Below are 18384 nucleotides of genomic sequence, written 5' to 3' on the forward strand. Positions count from 1 at the left end.
GAATTATTTGGAATGGATGTTCTGTGTCTTTGGAAGTTTTTGGACAGATTGACTTGCTAATTATCAGGTGAGGTGTTTTGGACCATGTCTCATTTTATTTTCTTAGACCCAAGTGAAGTAATCAGTTGTGTGTTGGCTTGTCGTTGGGACTCAAATTGTTTTTCAAGAAAACTGTTTTGCTCCTAGTGTATGCATGGGCTTGTCTCCTGATGCAGCCTCCTTGGACTAAAAGCCTGGTCTTTGCAAAGAAAGTATACTTATTAAGCTTGTTCAGTTAAATCTGTAGGGCCCCTTGTATGGACACTGTTAAATTGGCTTAAGAATGGTTAATAGTGATTTAGCTTAATTGGGTCTATTGCCAGCTATAAGTTTGGTTATTTATTTCAAGGTAGGGGTGTCAGACACCCAGCCTGTGGGTTATCTAGGTACAGGGCCTTCTTGCAGGCTATTCTTTGTAATGGCTTCATAACTCAGAGATTTAATGCTGCTTGCCTTAATGCTCCCCCACAACCCTCTATACCTATCTCCTGAAATCATGGTTTTAGCCTATAATCAGTGGCAGGAGAAAAGGCGGGCCAAGAGGTAGCACCTTTACTTTTTGGGTTCCAGAGTCATGCTAATATGGCAGCTCAAGAGGCCACTGTGATTAACACCTGTGCTTGTGGGTCATCCAGCCTTTGGGGCCCAATGAGTTTGACATTCTTGCTTGAAGGCAGCTACTAAGACAAGGAAACAAAACTGCTAATAAAAACTTACTTTGTTACCATAGTAAGTTAAATTTATTATTAGCTATTTTTACACTGATGTAAATGTGTCCTTATGAAGAGGTTGCTTCAACTAAACTAACTTTTTTGAAACTAGTTTATTCAAACTGGTAAAATTCAGGTGTGTAGATCAGGTCTGAATGTCCTACAAGAGATTTGTCAAGCCGTTTCAGAATGGTTTGGGGGTAACCTTGCAAAAATCTCTGGTAAAAACCAGAATGATAAAAACCATTTTTTTTCCTTCTCTTAATGCTGGTGACTTCCTTAATGAGAGATGTGCATGGATTAATCTGAAGGAGAAAGCAGCCTAGTTAAACATTTTCAGAGGAAGAGGGTAGAATTCTTGTTGGTTAATTTATGCCAGGTCAACACTTAAAACTTTTGCCAGCATAGTCATACCAATTAGGAGTGTGAAAACACTGCATTCTTTGCTGACAGTAGCTGGGTTGACAAAAGCTCCACTGTAGACCTGGTTACAGTGACACAAAGGCCTTGGGCTGGTATAAACTGCCCTCCCCAAAGGAAAGTTTGCCAGAATAATTGTATTGACAGACTTTTCCTAGTGTGGTCAAGGTTGTAGCTTCATTGGTCTATATTCTTAAGTAAAATTAAGAAAGAAAACTAAATTTAGCACTGTACTATTTCTCGATTTAGTAGGCTGAGTGACTGGCACAGCTTTTCTGAGTTGTCAATTTTATAAATGTCCAATGCCCACGATATGACCAGAGACACCTTTAGGTACAACTACACTATTTGAGCCTGTTAAAAATAATACATAGCAGGAAGAGAAGAGAAGGGATGGCAAATCTAGCAATGGACTTTCAAGCTGTTTTTCTTTTTTCTTTTTTCTTGTTTTCTCATGGCTGAGAGTCTGGCACTGGTATCCTAGCACATAATGGTCACAATTCTGTGAGTGAAGGATAGGGCATTGTGTTCCGAGGGTGACTCAGTGTGAAGATAATTAAGAGTCAGCATGATTGGATTGAATACAAATAAAAGTTCCCCTCTAATTTTTATATATAACCTGTGAACTCTGTAGGTCACTGCTTGCTTTTCTGTATTTACTGCATACTGTGGCTTTAAGTACAATATAAAAGTATTGAATCAAAATTAAATTCTTATGAAACAAGATACTTGAGTTTTACCGATCTAAATTGGCTATCAAATACCTTTTCATTGGTGCCTGCTAGGCCTTATAGGTATTGCTCAGCTGTACTTAGAAAAGAGGTTTTAATGAGAGCCGGGAGACAAAATTGCCAATTCTGCCCAGCAATTGTAAGTGGAGGTGTAAAGCTTCTAGAATTAGCAATAATTTGTCAGGTTTTTACCTTCCCATTCTCCTCCTGACACCCAATCCTTCACCCCTGCACTCTTTTTTCCTTCTTTTTTTAATTTTAAATAAGCTAGTGTTTATGTCCTGATTTATAAAAGGAAAGTCCTTCTCTGGTTCTTGGTCTTCTGCAGTGTAATCAAAATTGTCGGATCAACAGCTGAAGGAGGTTTTACCTCTGTGTTTAATGGATCTCTCTTCTCTGTTCTTTGACTGTACCATTTAACCATGAATGTGTAGGGCTCTGGATGTCACAGTACATGTGGCTGCCTTGACTACTGTCTCGGATGTCTGACATGCCCAGACTCCAAAGAGCTGACTTGGCAGCTGCCCAGCAGCTTTTTAGAAAGGCTCAGTTGGTGGCCAAAGATTCAGGCTGTCAGAGCTGTGTTATGCAATAAATCGTTTTTCAGCAGAAATTCCTAATCCAATTTCAGCTGTAGTCTTTTAATAGGCTGTAATCAAAGATAAGTACACGTTATTTCATGGCGTTTCATAGAAGTAAAACTTGCTGTGTCGGAACCTACTTCCATCAGTTTCTTGTGCACAGGAATAGGTCTTCAGACTAAAAGGAAGCACTGTTTTTAAATTGTTTTCTGTCAGTACCCTGGGCATGCACATGTCTGCGTGCCTACTTTGTGCAATTAAAGTGACCATCACATTTGTATGTTAAGGGATTTTGCTTATTTAAAGCCAGTTGCCACATGAGTGAAATTTTGATAAGAAATTGTAAAGGAGTATTTTGGTCGGATGTAAATTGGCTTCAGGGAATAGCCTATATATAAAGATTGTACTGTTATAATAAATATACCTAATTTTATGACATCAATGAAATATTGAGGCATGGTGTCTTCTTTTTAGGAATAAATCACTTGCACTTTATATTCATTATACAGGTGTCTCTCTTTCCTCATATTTAGGTCATTCTAGATTGAAGTAGATGTTGATTTTTTTTTTTCCTTTTTTATTTTTTTTTAAATACAATATCAGACTTAAGTATATGAAGTGATGACTGTACTCATTTTAAATGTATACTACGTAACTGCTGAATTCACTTGCCTGTATAGCACAATGCCCATCTAAACATGCTGCCTAGTGCTTACGTAGTTAAAAAAAAAAAAAAAAAAAAAAAAAAGAAGCATCTAATATACTAACTGTGACTCTCTACTTTCTAACTAATTGTACTCCATTTAACTATACCAGACATAGTGATGGGGAAGCAGCTGTCAAAGGGTTGCTATTAGAATACTTGAAAACGATGAAACCCTGTATTTTCAAGACTTCTACTATCGGCCCTGAGACGGTCTATTAGAAGGCTTGAAAACAAGCTTGGGGGAGATAGACAGTTTCTGGGTTGTAGATTCAGTAATAACATTACTGTAAATGTCGCATTAGGTTTGGGTAAGGGCCAAGGTGTTTTTCAGTCCCAAGGCTATGCACTTAAATGGAGTATGCTGTATTTTGCTATGTGAATACAAGGAGTTATACCAACTTTGAAGGCTGCGGGGTGGGATTTGGATATTCCCTCTTGCTATATATTTTTTTCCTTTTGATCCCTTTCCACCCCCAGAACAGCCATTAAGTCTTTGGAGATGTGTTTTTGTGTATGTTGAGCCTTAATCTCCTTTATTTCTGGATCAACTAGATGTAACTGTAGGTTAAGGTACTTGGGGCACTAGAGCAACTATTGGCAGATGAGAGACAAATAAATGTAAAGCTCTTTTCTAATTTGATAGATGAGGAAACAGGAACACTGAATTCAGTCTACATTTATTGTTTGGGTTTAGTGTTTCTTCAAGTGTTTATCTTGGCAAACCAGCAACGGAAACAGTTGATACATTGCATGCTTTCACTATTTTCATATTGAGTATGACTTTTAGAAGTGCAAAACATAGCTGAGGACTATGAACTTATGCAAAAGGAGGTGTTACCCCTGCGGCCAATATTGAATGGATATTTAACATCGTAAGGCCAGGATTTTAAAATCTGACTAACAGTTTTGCACGCTTCAGTTCCTGGGTACCTGTGTTAAGATGCTGTTGTTGGTCGTACCTGGACATAGGCAGGCAAGGTTCTTTGGGCAGATGTGATATCTTTTTTTACACCAGCTGAATAGTTGGGGGAAAGTTCTTTGCAAGCTTCCAAGCACAAAAACCTTTTGTCAGGCATAGGGAGACTTGGGCGGTGTTAACACATAATCATGATAAAGGGTGTTTGTGCCCAAAAGTTTGCGAAGAACTTTTTTCCAATTATTTATTTGGTCTAATAAAATATATCACATCTGTTTAAAGAACCTTGCCTGCCTGTGTTGAGATGCACTTTTTATTTTAGTGTCTCATGAGAGAGAGAGATCTATATATAGATATCATCGTTCATCTCTCTCTCTCTTTCTCTCTCTCTCTAGATATAGATATCTAGATATCTATAGAGATATAGATATCTATAGATATCTAGATAGATATATGTATATTAATTACAGGCATGCGCGTGCACACACACGTATGCAGCGCCATTTTAAATACGTGATCTTTCTTTTGTCTCAGAGCAGGTGCCCAAAATCTCTAGTCACTTGGATTTGGAAAACAGTTTTCAAATATTACTGTCCTATGCTGAAAATATTTTTATGTGCACACAATGAAGCTGATTAAATTCAACTGTGCCTAATGGCCTTTTGTTTCACAAAAGCATAGGGAGTATCAGCTTCCATGCATTTATTATTTGACCTCTCCCTCTCCAAAAGAAAGGTATGCTTCAGATGCAGCAGAAGGTAGAGTATTTATTTTAATTTGCTGACCTTTCAGGATTGGAAGGGCTGAGAAATGAAATGGGAACAGTAGAGCAGAGGGGGAGTTGTACTTCCTTCTCATAGACACTTGGGCTAGGGACAGTCATTACACACAAACCGATTTAAGAGGTCAGAAACTAGTTTAAATCTGTAACAGAACAGATGGTCAGTGCACATAAACCAGTTTGAAAATGGCTGAACCCAGTTTGAGATAAACCTGGTTGAATGTAGTATCAGACATAACTGGTTTAGCTCAGACGGGTTTATGCAATATCTATCCCAGCCCCCTTGCTGGTTTAAGTTAAACCAAACTCCCTGAGTGGGTCTTGCTGCTCCAGAGTAGAGCTGGCCCCTCCCCTCTGCACCCTGGCTGGAGCTCCAGCAGAGACTGCAGGCATCTGCCTGGTTTCACCCTGCTCCCCTCCCCCTCTGCTCCCTAGTCCCTGCTAAGCAGGAATTATTCCCCTATCCCCTCTGCTTTACACAAACACCACTCAGCATTAGCTAGTAGACCACATGCTGGCTGCAGCCTGTGGTATAGCAGACAGGAGAAAGGCAGAATCAGCAAGTAGTTGGTAATGTCCCTCTGTTTTCTTAATTGCCTGATGAACACTGAGTTAGTGGTGATAAACGCTGTGTTATCAATTCCCTGCTGAGCTGGTCAGAAGTGGTCCCTAATCAGTGTCCTGCTGGCCTGGCCAGAACCCCCTCAGCTCAGCACTGGAAGGGAAGGAAGGGCTGTTCTAGTGCTCCCTGTCTTCTAGCGGAAGCCACTGCTGGCATGTGCCTGCATTTCTGGGATGTCTGCACAGTTACAAACTGATTCAGCCTAGCCAAGTTAGACTAACCTGCAAAGTTTGAATCGATTCAGGCTTTTTGTGTGTCTGTCCCTAGCTCTGGGGTAGACTGAAAAGAAGGGTTTCCACTCTGCCCCGCTCCCCTTTGTCTGTCAGTCATGGATGAGGTTCTTCCCCAAATTTAACCCTAAACCTACCAAAATCTGCAGCATATCTGAAGTTTTTAATGGAAATTGGGTAGGAAATATTAGAAAAAAAAATCTTCAGCCAACTAATTACCAGAAACAGCCAATGCTGATGCTCCTATAAAATTAAGGAATTCTCTCCCCCCCCTCACCCCCTAATTAGTTAAGTTCTTAAAAACATGACCAAATTTCCTAAATTTAGATACGTTAAGCCTGAACTTTATTAGTTCAGAGAATACGTTTGGTGAAGGCTAAATGAAAAAACTATACAATGTTAAAAAAAAACAACCCAAAAAAAACACCAAACCAAAAAAACCCCAACCTAAAGTGACTAGAACTGTAGTTTGACATAATACAACATTTTGTGTTGTAAAAGTCTAAGCTGAATGATGCCTGCTAGGATCTGTAGTTTGTTTGGTTTTTTTTACTTTAAATAGCCATCTTATAGAATAGTAGGAAGCTTTTTTTTTTTTTTGTGCTGTAAGTCTAGCTTCTGCTGGTAGTATCATCTATGGACAATGGTTCATTGGATGCAGGCATGAAACTAACCTCTCACACCTGGAAGTAGGTGAAGTTGAGTTAGTGGGCCAGAAAGAAGTTTATCCACTGCATGGAAGATTTGTAGATTGGGGTGGTCACTTTCAAATATTTACTGGGCCCTGACCTTTTTAAATAAAAATAACAAGAGGAATGAATAGAAAAATTAAAGTTGATAGAACTTCTTCAGTGAAGATGACTGCTAACTTGAAGTGATAGGAGAGACAGATGCATAGACGATATAGTAAAACTTTGCATCTTCATATGAAGATCTTGAGAGTTCCTTACAAATATTTAATGAAGTGGGTTTCACAACTCCTCTGTAAGCATCATAAACTGATGGATGTACAGAGAGCAAACCCAAGTGACAACAAGTGATTTGCCCCAAATCGCACAGAAAATTCATAGCAGAGCTGAGAGCACAATTGAGGTTTTCTAACTAGACCGTAGGTTACTTTCATGGTGTAGTTGTCCACAGTAATTGTTTTATTAAAATTCTAGGTTATACAAAAATGAGACAAAATGTATTGAATGTCTTTTTATTTAGTAAACAAAGACATCAGTTAAGCCCCCTAGTGGAAAAAGAATTAATTGGAGCCTAATTCTCCTTTAAACAGTAAAGGAGGCAAAAGGCAGATTTTTTTTTCTCCCAAAATTGGTCTTCAGGAAAACAGTGTTTTAAACAGTTCTCCCTTTAAAATATCCCTGAGGAAAAGGCAGAATCTTGTGGTTTGTTTTTCCCATTGCTTCAAAATGACCTCCTTACATATGTGGCAATGATTGCCTTGGGGCTGCCAAAACCATGAAAGTGTATTTATTCATTTAGGGTAATAGGTACCAGAGTAAGCTTTACCAATTGGTGACTCAAAACGGTGGTTTTTTTAAATTGGTTTAGTTGTTCCTGGCAGAAAGAATGGGGTCAGGAGGTGCTTACTTGGGAAAGACCTAAAGAGAGCCTTGGAAATAGGCCAGACCTAGTGAGTCATAATCATAGTACCTTACAAAGTCCTGACGTTTGAAATAAAACCATCGCTGCTGTTAAAGTATTTACATAAAGTAAAACAAATAGCTTTATGCACTGCATGCTCTCTCCTTTGCTCCAGCTGCTTTTTTACCTTCTGAACTATGACTTGTATTTGCTTAAAACAAGGCTAGGCCAGGGCAGAGTACATGATAATATCTGGTGATGAAGGAACAGAGAAACCAAAGTAATGGATATCTAGGCTTTCTGTGCTGCTTGTTAAAGCAATAGCATTCAACAGTATATGCTCGTAGAGAGTAAAGTTCACCTGTATGTGGAGGACAGCACAACGCTACACACCACTTGCATTGTATTTTGAGGATGTAATTGGACTTAAGTGTTGCATAGGCTTTGTCTTGTTTATTCAGGGATGAAGTACACTCACAGTGAATGAACTGCAATCTCTGGATGCCTGGTGAGGTGCGAGGTGGTACAGACAAAGTGATTTTAATTTTTTAAATTGTATTTCAGAAGAAGGTTGTGAGATAGTTATAACATGTTCACCATTGTACAACCAAAGAAGCCTGAAAGCCACTAATCTTGGAACAAGGCTGTTCTTGCTCTACTTAGCTGAGCTAATAGTTCTGTAGTGGCTTAATACTTGCCTTTTATTTGGTAAAGAGTCATGTTCAAAACCTAGACTGGAAGAAGGTTGTTCTTCCCTCTCCATTGTATTCACTGATGATCTGTCACTGTAAGTATTTGGTAGCTAAAGCTCAGGTACTCAGCTTGAGGTTCTGCAAATTTGTATTGCAAATAAGATTTATGGATTGAACTGTTTCTTAGCAAATTAAAGAAAATATTGCAATTTAAATAGACAAGAGTTAAGGTACTAGACTTCCTCAATTTTCACTCCTCTTATTTTAATTATGAGCAAAATTAACTCCTCAGTTGTAGCACCAGAAGGGAACATTGTCTGACCTGGATAAAAAAGGGTCATTCATTCCCGGAATAAATTCCTGTTTTAACAAGGGCATATTTTTAAAGGGAAATTGTCCTGTCCTGATTATAATTTTATTTATTTATTACTTGCCAGTAATGGAGATTCTACCACTTTGCTTGGTAAACTGTTCCAGTTGTTAGTTATCCTCATTTTTTAAAAATTTTGCTCCTAAATTCTGGTCTGAATTAATTTATCTTCAACTCCCCAGCCATTGAATCTCGTTATATATATCTTGCCTGCCAAACTGGAGAGCCCTTTGTCACCAAATTTCTGTTCCCCACACAGGTACTTATAGAGTTATTAATGCACCCAGGAACCATGTCATAGATAAAGGTCAAAGAACTTGCACTAGAAGGTATTAAAAAAAAGTTTAATATACATGCGAGCTATTTTATAAATGGAAGTAGTTCTTACCCTTGGCTGTTAGTGCAAAATGAGAGATACTGTAGTTCTTCCTTAGACAGTATTACAATATGGAAAGTTCTGACCCATGCCATTATAATTAAAGGTGTCAAGAGTTGCAAGTTGTGAGCTAAAAGAACTCTTGGGCTCCACATCTTTCTAATTTTGCTTGCTTTTATGTTGGATGCTTGAGGGGAACATTATGCTTATTTTTTGTGGCAGATGTTATTATGCTGTAACATCTGGAGATGTACAAAATATGGTCACTCTCAGCAGCCTGGACCCTCATTTTCCTGTACTTGGATGACAGTGTGTGGAAGAAGTTGTGATCTTTGAAGTGGAGCAGCTGCTTTTTTATCCACTTATATTACAGAATAAGCAGGACTTTGACCAGGCTGGGGAAGCTTGGGTGTGAAGAGGCCTTCCTTTTTTAAAAGTATTTAATTTGAGAATTCTGCTAATGGGGTGTAAATGTTAAAGCAGTATGAGTCCCTTTGGTTCTTCAAATACAAAAATGAGACGGCCATATAACAAATGTTATCCTGGTGCTGCAGTGGTCAGCTAATCAGATAATTTCTGATACTGTTGTTCCCTGATGCAGTGATTACACACAACCTTGCAGCTGTGGAAGGGCTTTCGTCAGAGAATGGACTACAGAGATGTTCTGGCTTTTGGTTTGAGATTGTTGCTCCCAAGTTTTACAGTAAATGTGCAGCCAGTATTTCTTCATATTTAAAATGCAGATTAGGCAAAGCAGCACTTGGCCTTTGATGCATGACCTTTAAAATAATTTTAAATGATTTTTTTTTTTAAGTAAAATCTTTAAAATGGGGTAAAATAGATCAGGAATAAATTTTTCTTTTACTTCCTTTTGAATCAGGTTGATAGCTAGGGTGTTCCAAAAGATACCGTACCTTTCATAGGTCACTAACTCAGCTGCAATATGCTGGCTGATCGGTGTATGGCAGGAATGCTTTAGATCAATCCTGCCTTCAGTTTTCACTTTGATGCCACTGCAACAAAATAATGCTGTCGCAGTGGAAGCCAATTTTCACGTAGTGGTTAAGTGGATTTCAGATTTCTCTAATTTTTTTAAATCTTTGTGTTTTTTGTATTTGTTTTTATTAAAGCATCTGGGATGAACAAAAGATACTTGCTTTCAAGCAAGTTTCAGATCACTGCAGGATGTAATGTCTTGTTTCCACTGATGGAAAGGTGGGGGAGCGGTTTTTTGTTAGTAGTGTTGCCAGTGTGATCAGTACATCTTAGAAAAAGGAGAGAGGGGAGTTTCCTGACTTGCTCTAGGGAAGGAAAGGCATCTTGACTTTGGGTTGTCCGAGGAATATAGTATAAATAGTAGAACTTGATAATTATCAACTTTTTTTTGCGTATATGGCTTAAGTAAAACCATGTTACAATATGGGGTGATATAGTTTTATTGCCTCTTGTTTGAAGGATGTGTATTTGTGGCTTCACAGCTCAGAAGCTATGTACTCTGACCACATTTGAAGTGCCAATAAAGCATAATGTGTGGTTTTACTTTGCCCCTCCATCTATATAACACTGCGTGCACTTGCAAATGCTAACACATTACAGTAAGGCAAGAGGTCGAGCAATTTCAGTTATTATTTGTTAACAGAATGAACTTAGACAACTGCATTAAATGGCCAAGGGCTATGTCCGTCCCTTCCTCCACGCGCAAAAATTTCCTAAGTCACGCCTAATAGGGGAGAAGAGAAATCTGTGGGGTGCATTTGTGGTGGCAGAAAACTGGTAAACTGAAGTTCTGTTTGAGTAAACTTCTTTTGTTACACCAACTGAGCGCATAACACTCCCCTTGTGTATTCTTGCCTAGAGAATTTTTCCTGTACTATTGCTGTTCAGTTTTGAGTTTGCTTTCTTGGCTTGAAGTTCCCTACACTCCATAGCTCTCTGGGCTTAGTTTTGTGGTGTTTGTAGTCAAGTAGCATGTCCCCAGTGTACGTTGAACATCCTGCTGAAAGAATGCTACCTACTGTCATCTCATTGTAGTCATTGTTTTGCTTTTCCCTCTCCCACTCTTTTTTTCCCCTCCCTCTCCCTCTTTTTCTCTTTCTTCCCTCCCTCGCTCCCTGCTTAAATAATTTGCTGTTAAATGGGAGAAAGCATTTGTGATGATTCAAGTGTCAACAGCCTGTCTCAATCTCAATCTCAAATATTTCAGTGGAATAGCTAAGGAGGTATCAATGGTCACCCTAAAATAAGTTTATTTTTTTTTTAAGCGAATGTTATCGGCCACTTCTCTCACTGTATAAACTTCATTGCCCTCTGAAGTGGATCACTGATGTTGGTATTTTGGTTTCTCAGTGAAGTGTGGCAGTCCGCTGGGCTCTGCTTACCTATACAAGGACTGTCTAGAAATTGTAATCTTCCCTCTCGGGAGTGATGCAGACTTTGAGGAAGTCTAGGGTCAGAAAGCATAAGTAATGCTTGTAAAATTTCTGCTACAACAGAGAAGTTAAAACACAAGAAAATACAGTTGTAAAGAAAGAAGATAAATATTTGTGCACAATATTCTAGCTCTACCTGCCTGAATGCTTAAAATTGTTATGGAAACGATGTGTGGGGAATTAGATATCTAGGTGAAGCAGCTGCTAAACATTACATAGTGTGGTATTGCCTTTTACAATACTGTATTTTTCTCCTAAAAATAAAATTGAAAATAATATACCAAAGGGGGCCAACATCCCCTTAGCTATATTCTGAGATAAATCCCTTAGTAGCTTCATTGTCTTCAAATGCGTTGTCATGCTTCAGTGAAGATAAGACTGCTAAACTAGAGAGCAGACGATGTTGCATCACTATATAAAGATACTGAGGCGTGAGACAGTATCACAAAAATGACAGTGAGAGAGACTGATTTCACTGCATTTTGCTCAGTACTTCTTTGCAGCTAAATTCAGTGTTGTTTCCCTCCTAATGGTCTCTGAGAGTGTTTCCCAGCTGTGATAAATTTCTCCATAAGGTAAGGTTCATCATAGGGATTTAAAAAATAAATTTTACTTCCTCTCTAGTACCTGATAGTGGTTCCTGCCAGAAGCAGGATAATGGATGAGATGGACTAATGGTCTGATTTAGTCGAAAACGGCTGCGTGCCTGTTACGTGTCAGTACCTCTCGTGTGCAAATTACGTGCGTTTTATAACACAGCATTTTATTCTTTAGCATCTCTTTTTCTAGGTAGAAATGATCTTTTTAGCTCTAAATTTTTAGACCCTTACAGTTAATGTTTCCTTTCCATTATCATCTTCTCTAGGACGACAGTGATGGGATTCCGTGGTCAGAGGAGAGGGTGGTACGAAAGGTCCTTTATTTATCTCTAAAGGAGTTCAAGAACGCACAGAAAAGGCAGCATGGTGATGGTATTAATGGCAGCCTCAAAACCGTGAATGGTAAGTTTCTTCCTTGGTACCACTGGAAGAGTTTTTTTCTCATTTTTATGCTTGGTTTTCAAAATCTGACTGACAAATGTGCAGTTCAGGATTTGTTTTTGAAGTATTTAAAAGGCTCACTTCACCTATACTGACATGTTTGTCTCTGGTGAATTTAAGTATCTATTAGGAATGTATTGGGAACTATGTACTGAGAGAGCCCTGCTGCCCTTGGGATTTGAAATCATGTATTCACAGTCTGCACAGTTTTTAACCTTTTGGGCAATTGAGGAAGAATTTCAGACTGTCTTTGGTTGAGAAAGACATGATGCCTTGAAGGGAAAGTGTAAGATGTGGCTCTTATGGACTCATTCAGCTTTTAAAAAAGCTTTATTTAATTTCATTGCACCTGGAAAATGATGGCTAGCAGAGTTCAGGTTTCTGGGCAAGTCAGGTGAAAAGGAAAATACAAACAAGTGTTTGAGAGGTTTTTGGCAGCTTCTTCTCAGTATGAGCATGTGCTAGTATGTGCCGCAAATTAGCCCTCACCCTCCCCAAATGCCACTCTGATTCCCCTGCTGTGCCTGATCGGTTGCTTTACTTTCTGCTTCCTTCCCTGTACTCCCTGCCCAACCTGCTACTTTGCCTTCTGCTCTCACCCCTATCTGTCACTCTGCTCCCATCTGCCTCCCCAGTCCGCTGCATGCCACACACATAGGCTGCCTGTGCCACAGGTTGGCCACCCCTGTGCTAATACATTAAAATAGCAGCTGGGTGCTTGCTTGTTACATTATCGTATTTCTGTGCAGCTTGTGCTTTTGCCATGGTGAGTCAAATTTCACTGTTCTTTAACTGAGAAGCTTGCATATTACTAGCAAAGCAAAAAGCTAGTTGAATGGCTAGTTAAATGCAGACAGACTGTGTATGACCAAGTTATTGCACCACAGGAGCAGCAATGACCTCTTCAATGTGATTAAGAAATACTTCTGATTTCTGAGTTCACTAATAATATCAAATGATCTGAAGGGAAGGAACACTTCAGCCTTAGCACCAAGTCAATAATGAGCATGGAGAAGTACACAAACCAGCTTTGGCTTTCTTTTTTTTTTCCCAACACCTCTGCTTCATTGATCTTCTGTCAAACAATTTATTTTGGAAAGATTCTCATTCCATTATGGGGCTTTTCTTTAGTCAAAGGAAAAAAGTCTACAGGCATGAAGCGCAATAATTGTATGTTAGTAAGCTTTGATGATGTGCCAGGTTACAGGATGACTGAGGTTTTTATGGTGTCTGGTTTCTCCAAAGGCAGCTTAGATGAAAAGTGAGTTGGCTGGGAATGCTGTGTCAATGCAGGTACCAGACATGGAGTATGCCACATATTTATTCCAGCAATGTCACGGCTCATGCCTTCAGAGCATGCTTCACTAATTTAGGTTTTTATAGTAGCATACTTCCCCCTAACTCCTATCCCACAAGAAGTGGGTGACTAAGCTTTTCCTGAACTTGTATGACATCCATTCTAATTCCCTCTATTCATGAAATGGTTCCCTAAGCTTCCAGCCTCTGTACTGCTCCATTTCAGGAAGACAACTGTCTTTTGAATATTTTTTAAAATCAGTCTTAGAACAGTGGTTCTCAGCCTATGGGTCATGATCCAAAAGTGGGTTGTAAGAATGTATGAAAGGGTCACAAATGGATTCTCCTTTAAAGGAGAAAAATGTGGGAAACCATGGCTTTTCCTTTGCAGCCAGTCCCAGCCTTCAAGGGGCTGCTTGAGGCCTCCCCCTATGCCCCCACACTGAGGGGCTGGGATCTGACAGTGAGGGGCACTGGGTTGGGACTGGCCATTGCTGTTTACAAGTGGGTCCTGGTACGAAAAAGGTTGAGAACTGCTGGTTTAGAAGACAGGCTGGCTTTCTTTTGAAAAACGAGTTTTTGGGAAAGGGAAACGGATTAATAGTAGTGTGACATGGGAAAGACAAGTAATAAGATTTAAGAACATATACATGTCATGACATCTTTCAGAACAGATCCATTGCTGCTTTACATAAGTTGTGTGACCAACACTTTCAAATGAGCTAAATGCCTAAATGTGATGTTATGTAAGTGGCTTCCTTTATATTGATACTGAACTCCTGTCAATTTTATTGAAGAAAGCTGAAGTATAAATTCTGGCATCAGTGGTGCTCAACACACCTGAAATGCTAAGGCCTTTGTTTAGGCCCCTAGCCTTAGGTTTCCAAGATTTGAAAGTTTATCGTGCACATATAACAAGGAGTAACACCAAATTTTGTCAAATAGAGATCCTGGGTTGCACAACTCCTTTAACAACTGTGCTGAACTTGCTATGGTGTCTTCAGGTTGTTGCAGGTAGAGAGAACCTTTCAGCAGCCTACAGACATAAGGAGACTGGGAGCTGGGCAGTGATGCTGAGAAGAGCTGGGCAGCTTTTTCCACATCATCAGTCACTAGGTTGTGGGTCACTTACTGAAAGGAGGAGGTACTTTCCCTGATCTTCCTCTCGTTGCTGGCATACTTGTAGAAACCCTTGTTATCCTTCATGTCCTTTGCTAGGTGCAACTCCAATTGCTCTTTGGCCTTCCTGATTTCATCCCTTCATGCCTGAGCAATATTCTTACACTCCTCCTTAGTTATTTGTCCAAGTTTCCACTTGTGAGGTTTCTTTTTGTGAGTTAGCTCACTGAAGAGTTCCCTGCTAAGCCAAGCTGGTCTTCTGCCATACTCGCTGCTCTTCCTGCACATCAGAATATTTTATTTCTGTGCCCTCAGAAAGGTTTCTTTAAAATACAGCCAGCTTTCTTGGACTCCTTTCCCTTTCAGGCTGGCCTCCCAAGGGATCCTGCCATTCCCTGCGTTGGTCAAGTCTGCTTTTCTGAAGTCCAGGGTCCTTCTTCTGCTGCTCCTTTTTTTTTTCTTTTTTTCAGGATTGTGAATTCTGTCATCTTATGGTTGATGCTGCACAAGTTGCCATCCATTTTTATATTCCCTACCAATTCTTCCGTGTTTGTGAGCAGCAAGTCAAGAAGAATATGGCTCCTAGTTGGCCTCTCCCAACACTTGCAGCAGGAAGTTAGTCAGAGCATAGGATAACAACAGGATAGCCTTTAGCTACAAAGTGCTGTGCTTTATAGATTATCTTCCAATGTGTGGGAACTTCAGAAGGAGTCTTTTCCATCAGTTGTCAGAAAACCCTTTGTAGTTCTAAATGGAATAGTCTAATTCAGCTTGTGGAAACAGGGTTGCACACTGAAAAAACCCAAAGGATATGCATTGTGATTTTGATTATTACTGCCTGTCACTTGTGATCAGATTTTCATAATAGAGTCTGGGGTTTGGAATTTGTATACCAATTTTCAGAAGTCTTCTCCTAAGAGGAAAGCTAATTCCCATGGGAAATGTTTTTTTCCTTTTGTTGCTTTGAATGTGAAATATGGTTGTAAAAAAAGCAGTAAAGAATATGATTATTGCTTGCATTGTGTTTTAAAAGTAAATTCACTGTCCTCAAAAAAGTAGCTTGTAGAAGCTTGCTTTTACATTACCGTTCATAAATAGTAAAAGTACAAAAGATCATTTTTTGTTCAAGATGATCAGAAATACCAATCTGTAAAGATGACAGTGTAGTCCTTGAAATATTCAGATGTGTATTGTATTGTCAATGGCCTTAGGTTAGTCTTACAAGGATGATGAATGAAACCATCTCTAAATGTGTTGTATTGGTTAGGACTAGTGAAAAACACGATCTAATTAATTATGAATGTTAAAGTATAGGATAGAAGATTTTGGTTGATGTTGAGCTCAAAGGCTTAATCTCCAGGTATTTTTCTCTTTAAAGCTTTAAAGTGTTTCTTGATAATAGTGAATGTGATGTTCTGTTCTGTTTTGTTTATTTCATCTTCCCTGAACCTTAGGGCTGTGAGAAATTTCTTTCAGTTTAGTGAGATTTAGATGCATGCTAGGAATATCCTCCTGTGCATATATTTCAGGTACCCCAGTCAGTGCTTTTAAAAATGCAACAAAGTGCCAAAGTGCAGTGGTACAGTTGAGTATAACCCAGTGCCAGCAACCAGTAAAGTAAGCATATCAATTTGGAATATTATTTAATTTTTTTTCTGGTCTCTATACCTATTAAATTGCCAAGGCTAGAATTGGGACTATGCAAATCATTATTTTAAATAATCTGAGGCTCACTTATATTTATGCAGGATTTCTGTATAATCTTTGTATTTTTTATCTAAATTTTCAAAAGAGCAAGTCAAAAGTCTCTCTCTTATGCACATTCAAGATTAAATAACAGCTCTCTTGCACTCTCAGGAACCCGGGTTGGGTACTACTGAAAATTCCCAAATCTCTTTTCCTTTCTTTGTTTTTACCATATATTTCATTTGAGAAATTTTCATTCTCTCGAAATTGTTAATTGTTTGAGAGAGGTTTTTTCTGAGTTATCCATGAACAGTAGCAAAGATCCTGGAGGCCATAGAATGCCCTTGGCAACACCTGTCCAATGCCACTGTTTTCAGAGGATGCTGTCATTACAGCTTTCAGTGGTATAAGGCAGGGGTCTCCAGCCTGTGGATCAGATTCAGTCTGCAAGGCCATGTAATCTGGCTTCCCCATTTGTCTGTCTGAAAATTTGACTGCAGAGGAGCAGTGACCTGTAGGGAGCCCTACGAGCCAGATGATGGGGTCCTGCATGCTAGATTGCTCTGGGGCACCATGGAACTAACACATGAGGTTGGGTTGGCGCACAGGATCACACCAGTATGCTGACCCCATGCCGGGTCAGGCCTGTGAATACTGACCCCACTCATGGTACTTGGCCTGTGGACCAGCTCTGCACCACTTGGCTGGCCTGTGTGGCCAGATGCGTGAGCACTGTCAGTGCTCTAAGGAAATTAGAGGAAATGTTCTCTTTAAATTAATCCTGCCCTTCATTTTTTCCAAAAGTTAGAGACTGCTGTCATCCTATGACTCATTACTTTGAAACATCATTTCACTCTCCTCCTAGGAAGAGCTGCTGTTGTCCCTAAGTCTATTTATAGTTAAAGTCATTCTGAAAATAACTTCACCTGCCAGCAGTCTTTTACTGTTAATTGTGGATGTGAGAGGGTAAGAAAGATGATGTGTAAACGGCAAGGGTAGCTGTGCGGTCTGAGGAGACAAAAATTAATAATAATACATTTGTTAAAGTTGCTGAGAAGAGGCCAAGAAGAGACCAAGGCCGTGAAAAACAAAATTATGTATAATACCAGAAAAGAAATACAAAGCATTAACCAAAGGAGAGTGCCTGATGGGTTTTGGAGATGCTGTTCTCAGTTGTTGGTTGGAAGGACAATTGCTGTGTCATGAGAGTGGATAAGGATGTGGGAAGTAGTAGATTTTGCAGATAAGAAATAGAGGATTTGAAGCAAAAGGATAGAGAGGATTAAATGAAAAACTGTATATAGGAGAAAGGAAACAAAACCAGAATCCAAGGGTAGGAAAATAGCACTAGTATTGGTAGTGGTAAAATGAAATCTTGCTCAGTACAATACTGTAGAAAAGGTTGAAAAGCCAAACAGGGTGGTGGGGAGACACTCAACTCATAAATAGAAAAATGCTTTTGATTAATTTTAGTCGTTAGCCTGTTTAACAATTCTTTTGGTTTGCATCTAACAGTAACAATTAATTGGACTGGATGTCAAATCTTGAAAATAAATCCTTTCCTGTCTACAACAGAAAACAACAAGATTATATTATTCAGGGTCATCTTTGCTCTAGTTTAGTGGCTAAAACATTGTTTTTTTCCGCTAGTGTCAGCAATGTAGACCAACACGCTGAAGCCTGGGGACGAGCAAACTGCATTTTGTTCCATCTCCTATAGCAATAAAATTGCCAGCTAAATTCAGACCCTGGAATCTTTTTATAGCTGATGTATGCAGCAGGAGGAGCACAGCTACCCTTTCATATATATGGTAGAGCTTGCAGTGCTGTCAGAAATCATAGTCTTTGTCAATCTCTGTATTTAATTTACTTGTTTCAATCATTTTTATAGAGTAGCTTTTCTGGCTAGAACCACATGAAGTCCCTACAGTTTTATATCTAGATACACCAGGATTTCATGTACCCTGAACTCACTATATGAAGATACTTGACAGAATAGACATTTGCTAGATAATCAGATTTGTTAGGCTCTTCCTGATATAACATTGCA

General features: G+C 39.2%; 1 protein-coding gene across 1 annotated transcript in view; it reads left to right on the forward strand.

The window, feature by feature from the left end:
* Positions 1-18384, forward strand: part of JARID2 (jumonji and AT-rich interaction domain containing 2) — a 310435-nt gene that overhangs the window by 124376 nt on the left and 167675 nt on the right. Inside the window, exon 2 of the mRNA XM_059724397.1 lies at positions 12059-12194. Coding sequence (XP_059580380.1) covers positions 12059-12194 — 136 coding nt within the window. The remainder of the gene's footprint in view (positions 1-12058; positions 12195-18384) is intronic.

Source organism: Alligator mississippiensis, chromosome 3 (assembly GCF_030867095.1).
Source record: "Alligator mississippiensis isolate rAllMis1 chromosome 3, rAllMis1, whole genome shotgun sequence".
NCBI classification, from domain to species: Eukaryota; Metazoa; Chordata; order Crocodylia; family Alligatoridae; genus Alligator; species Alligator mississippiensis.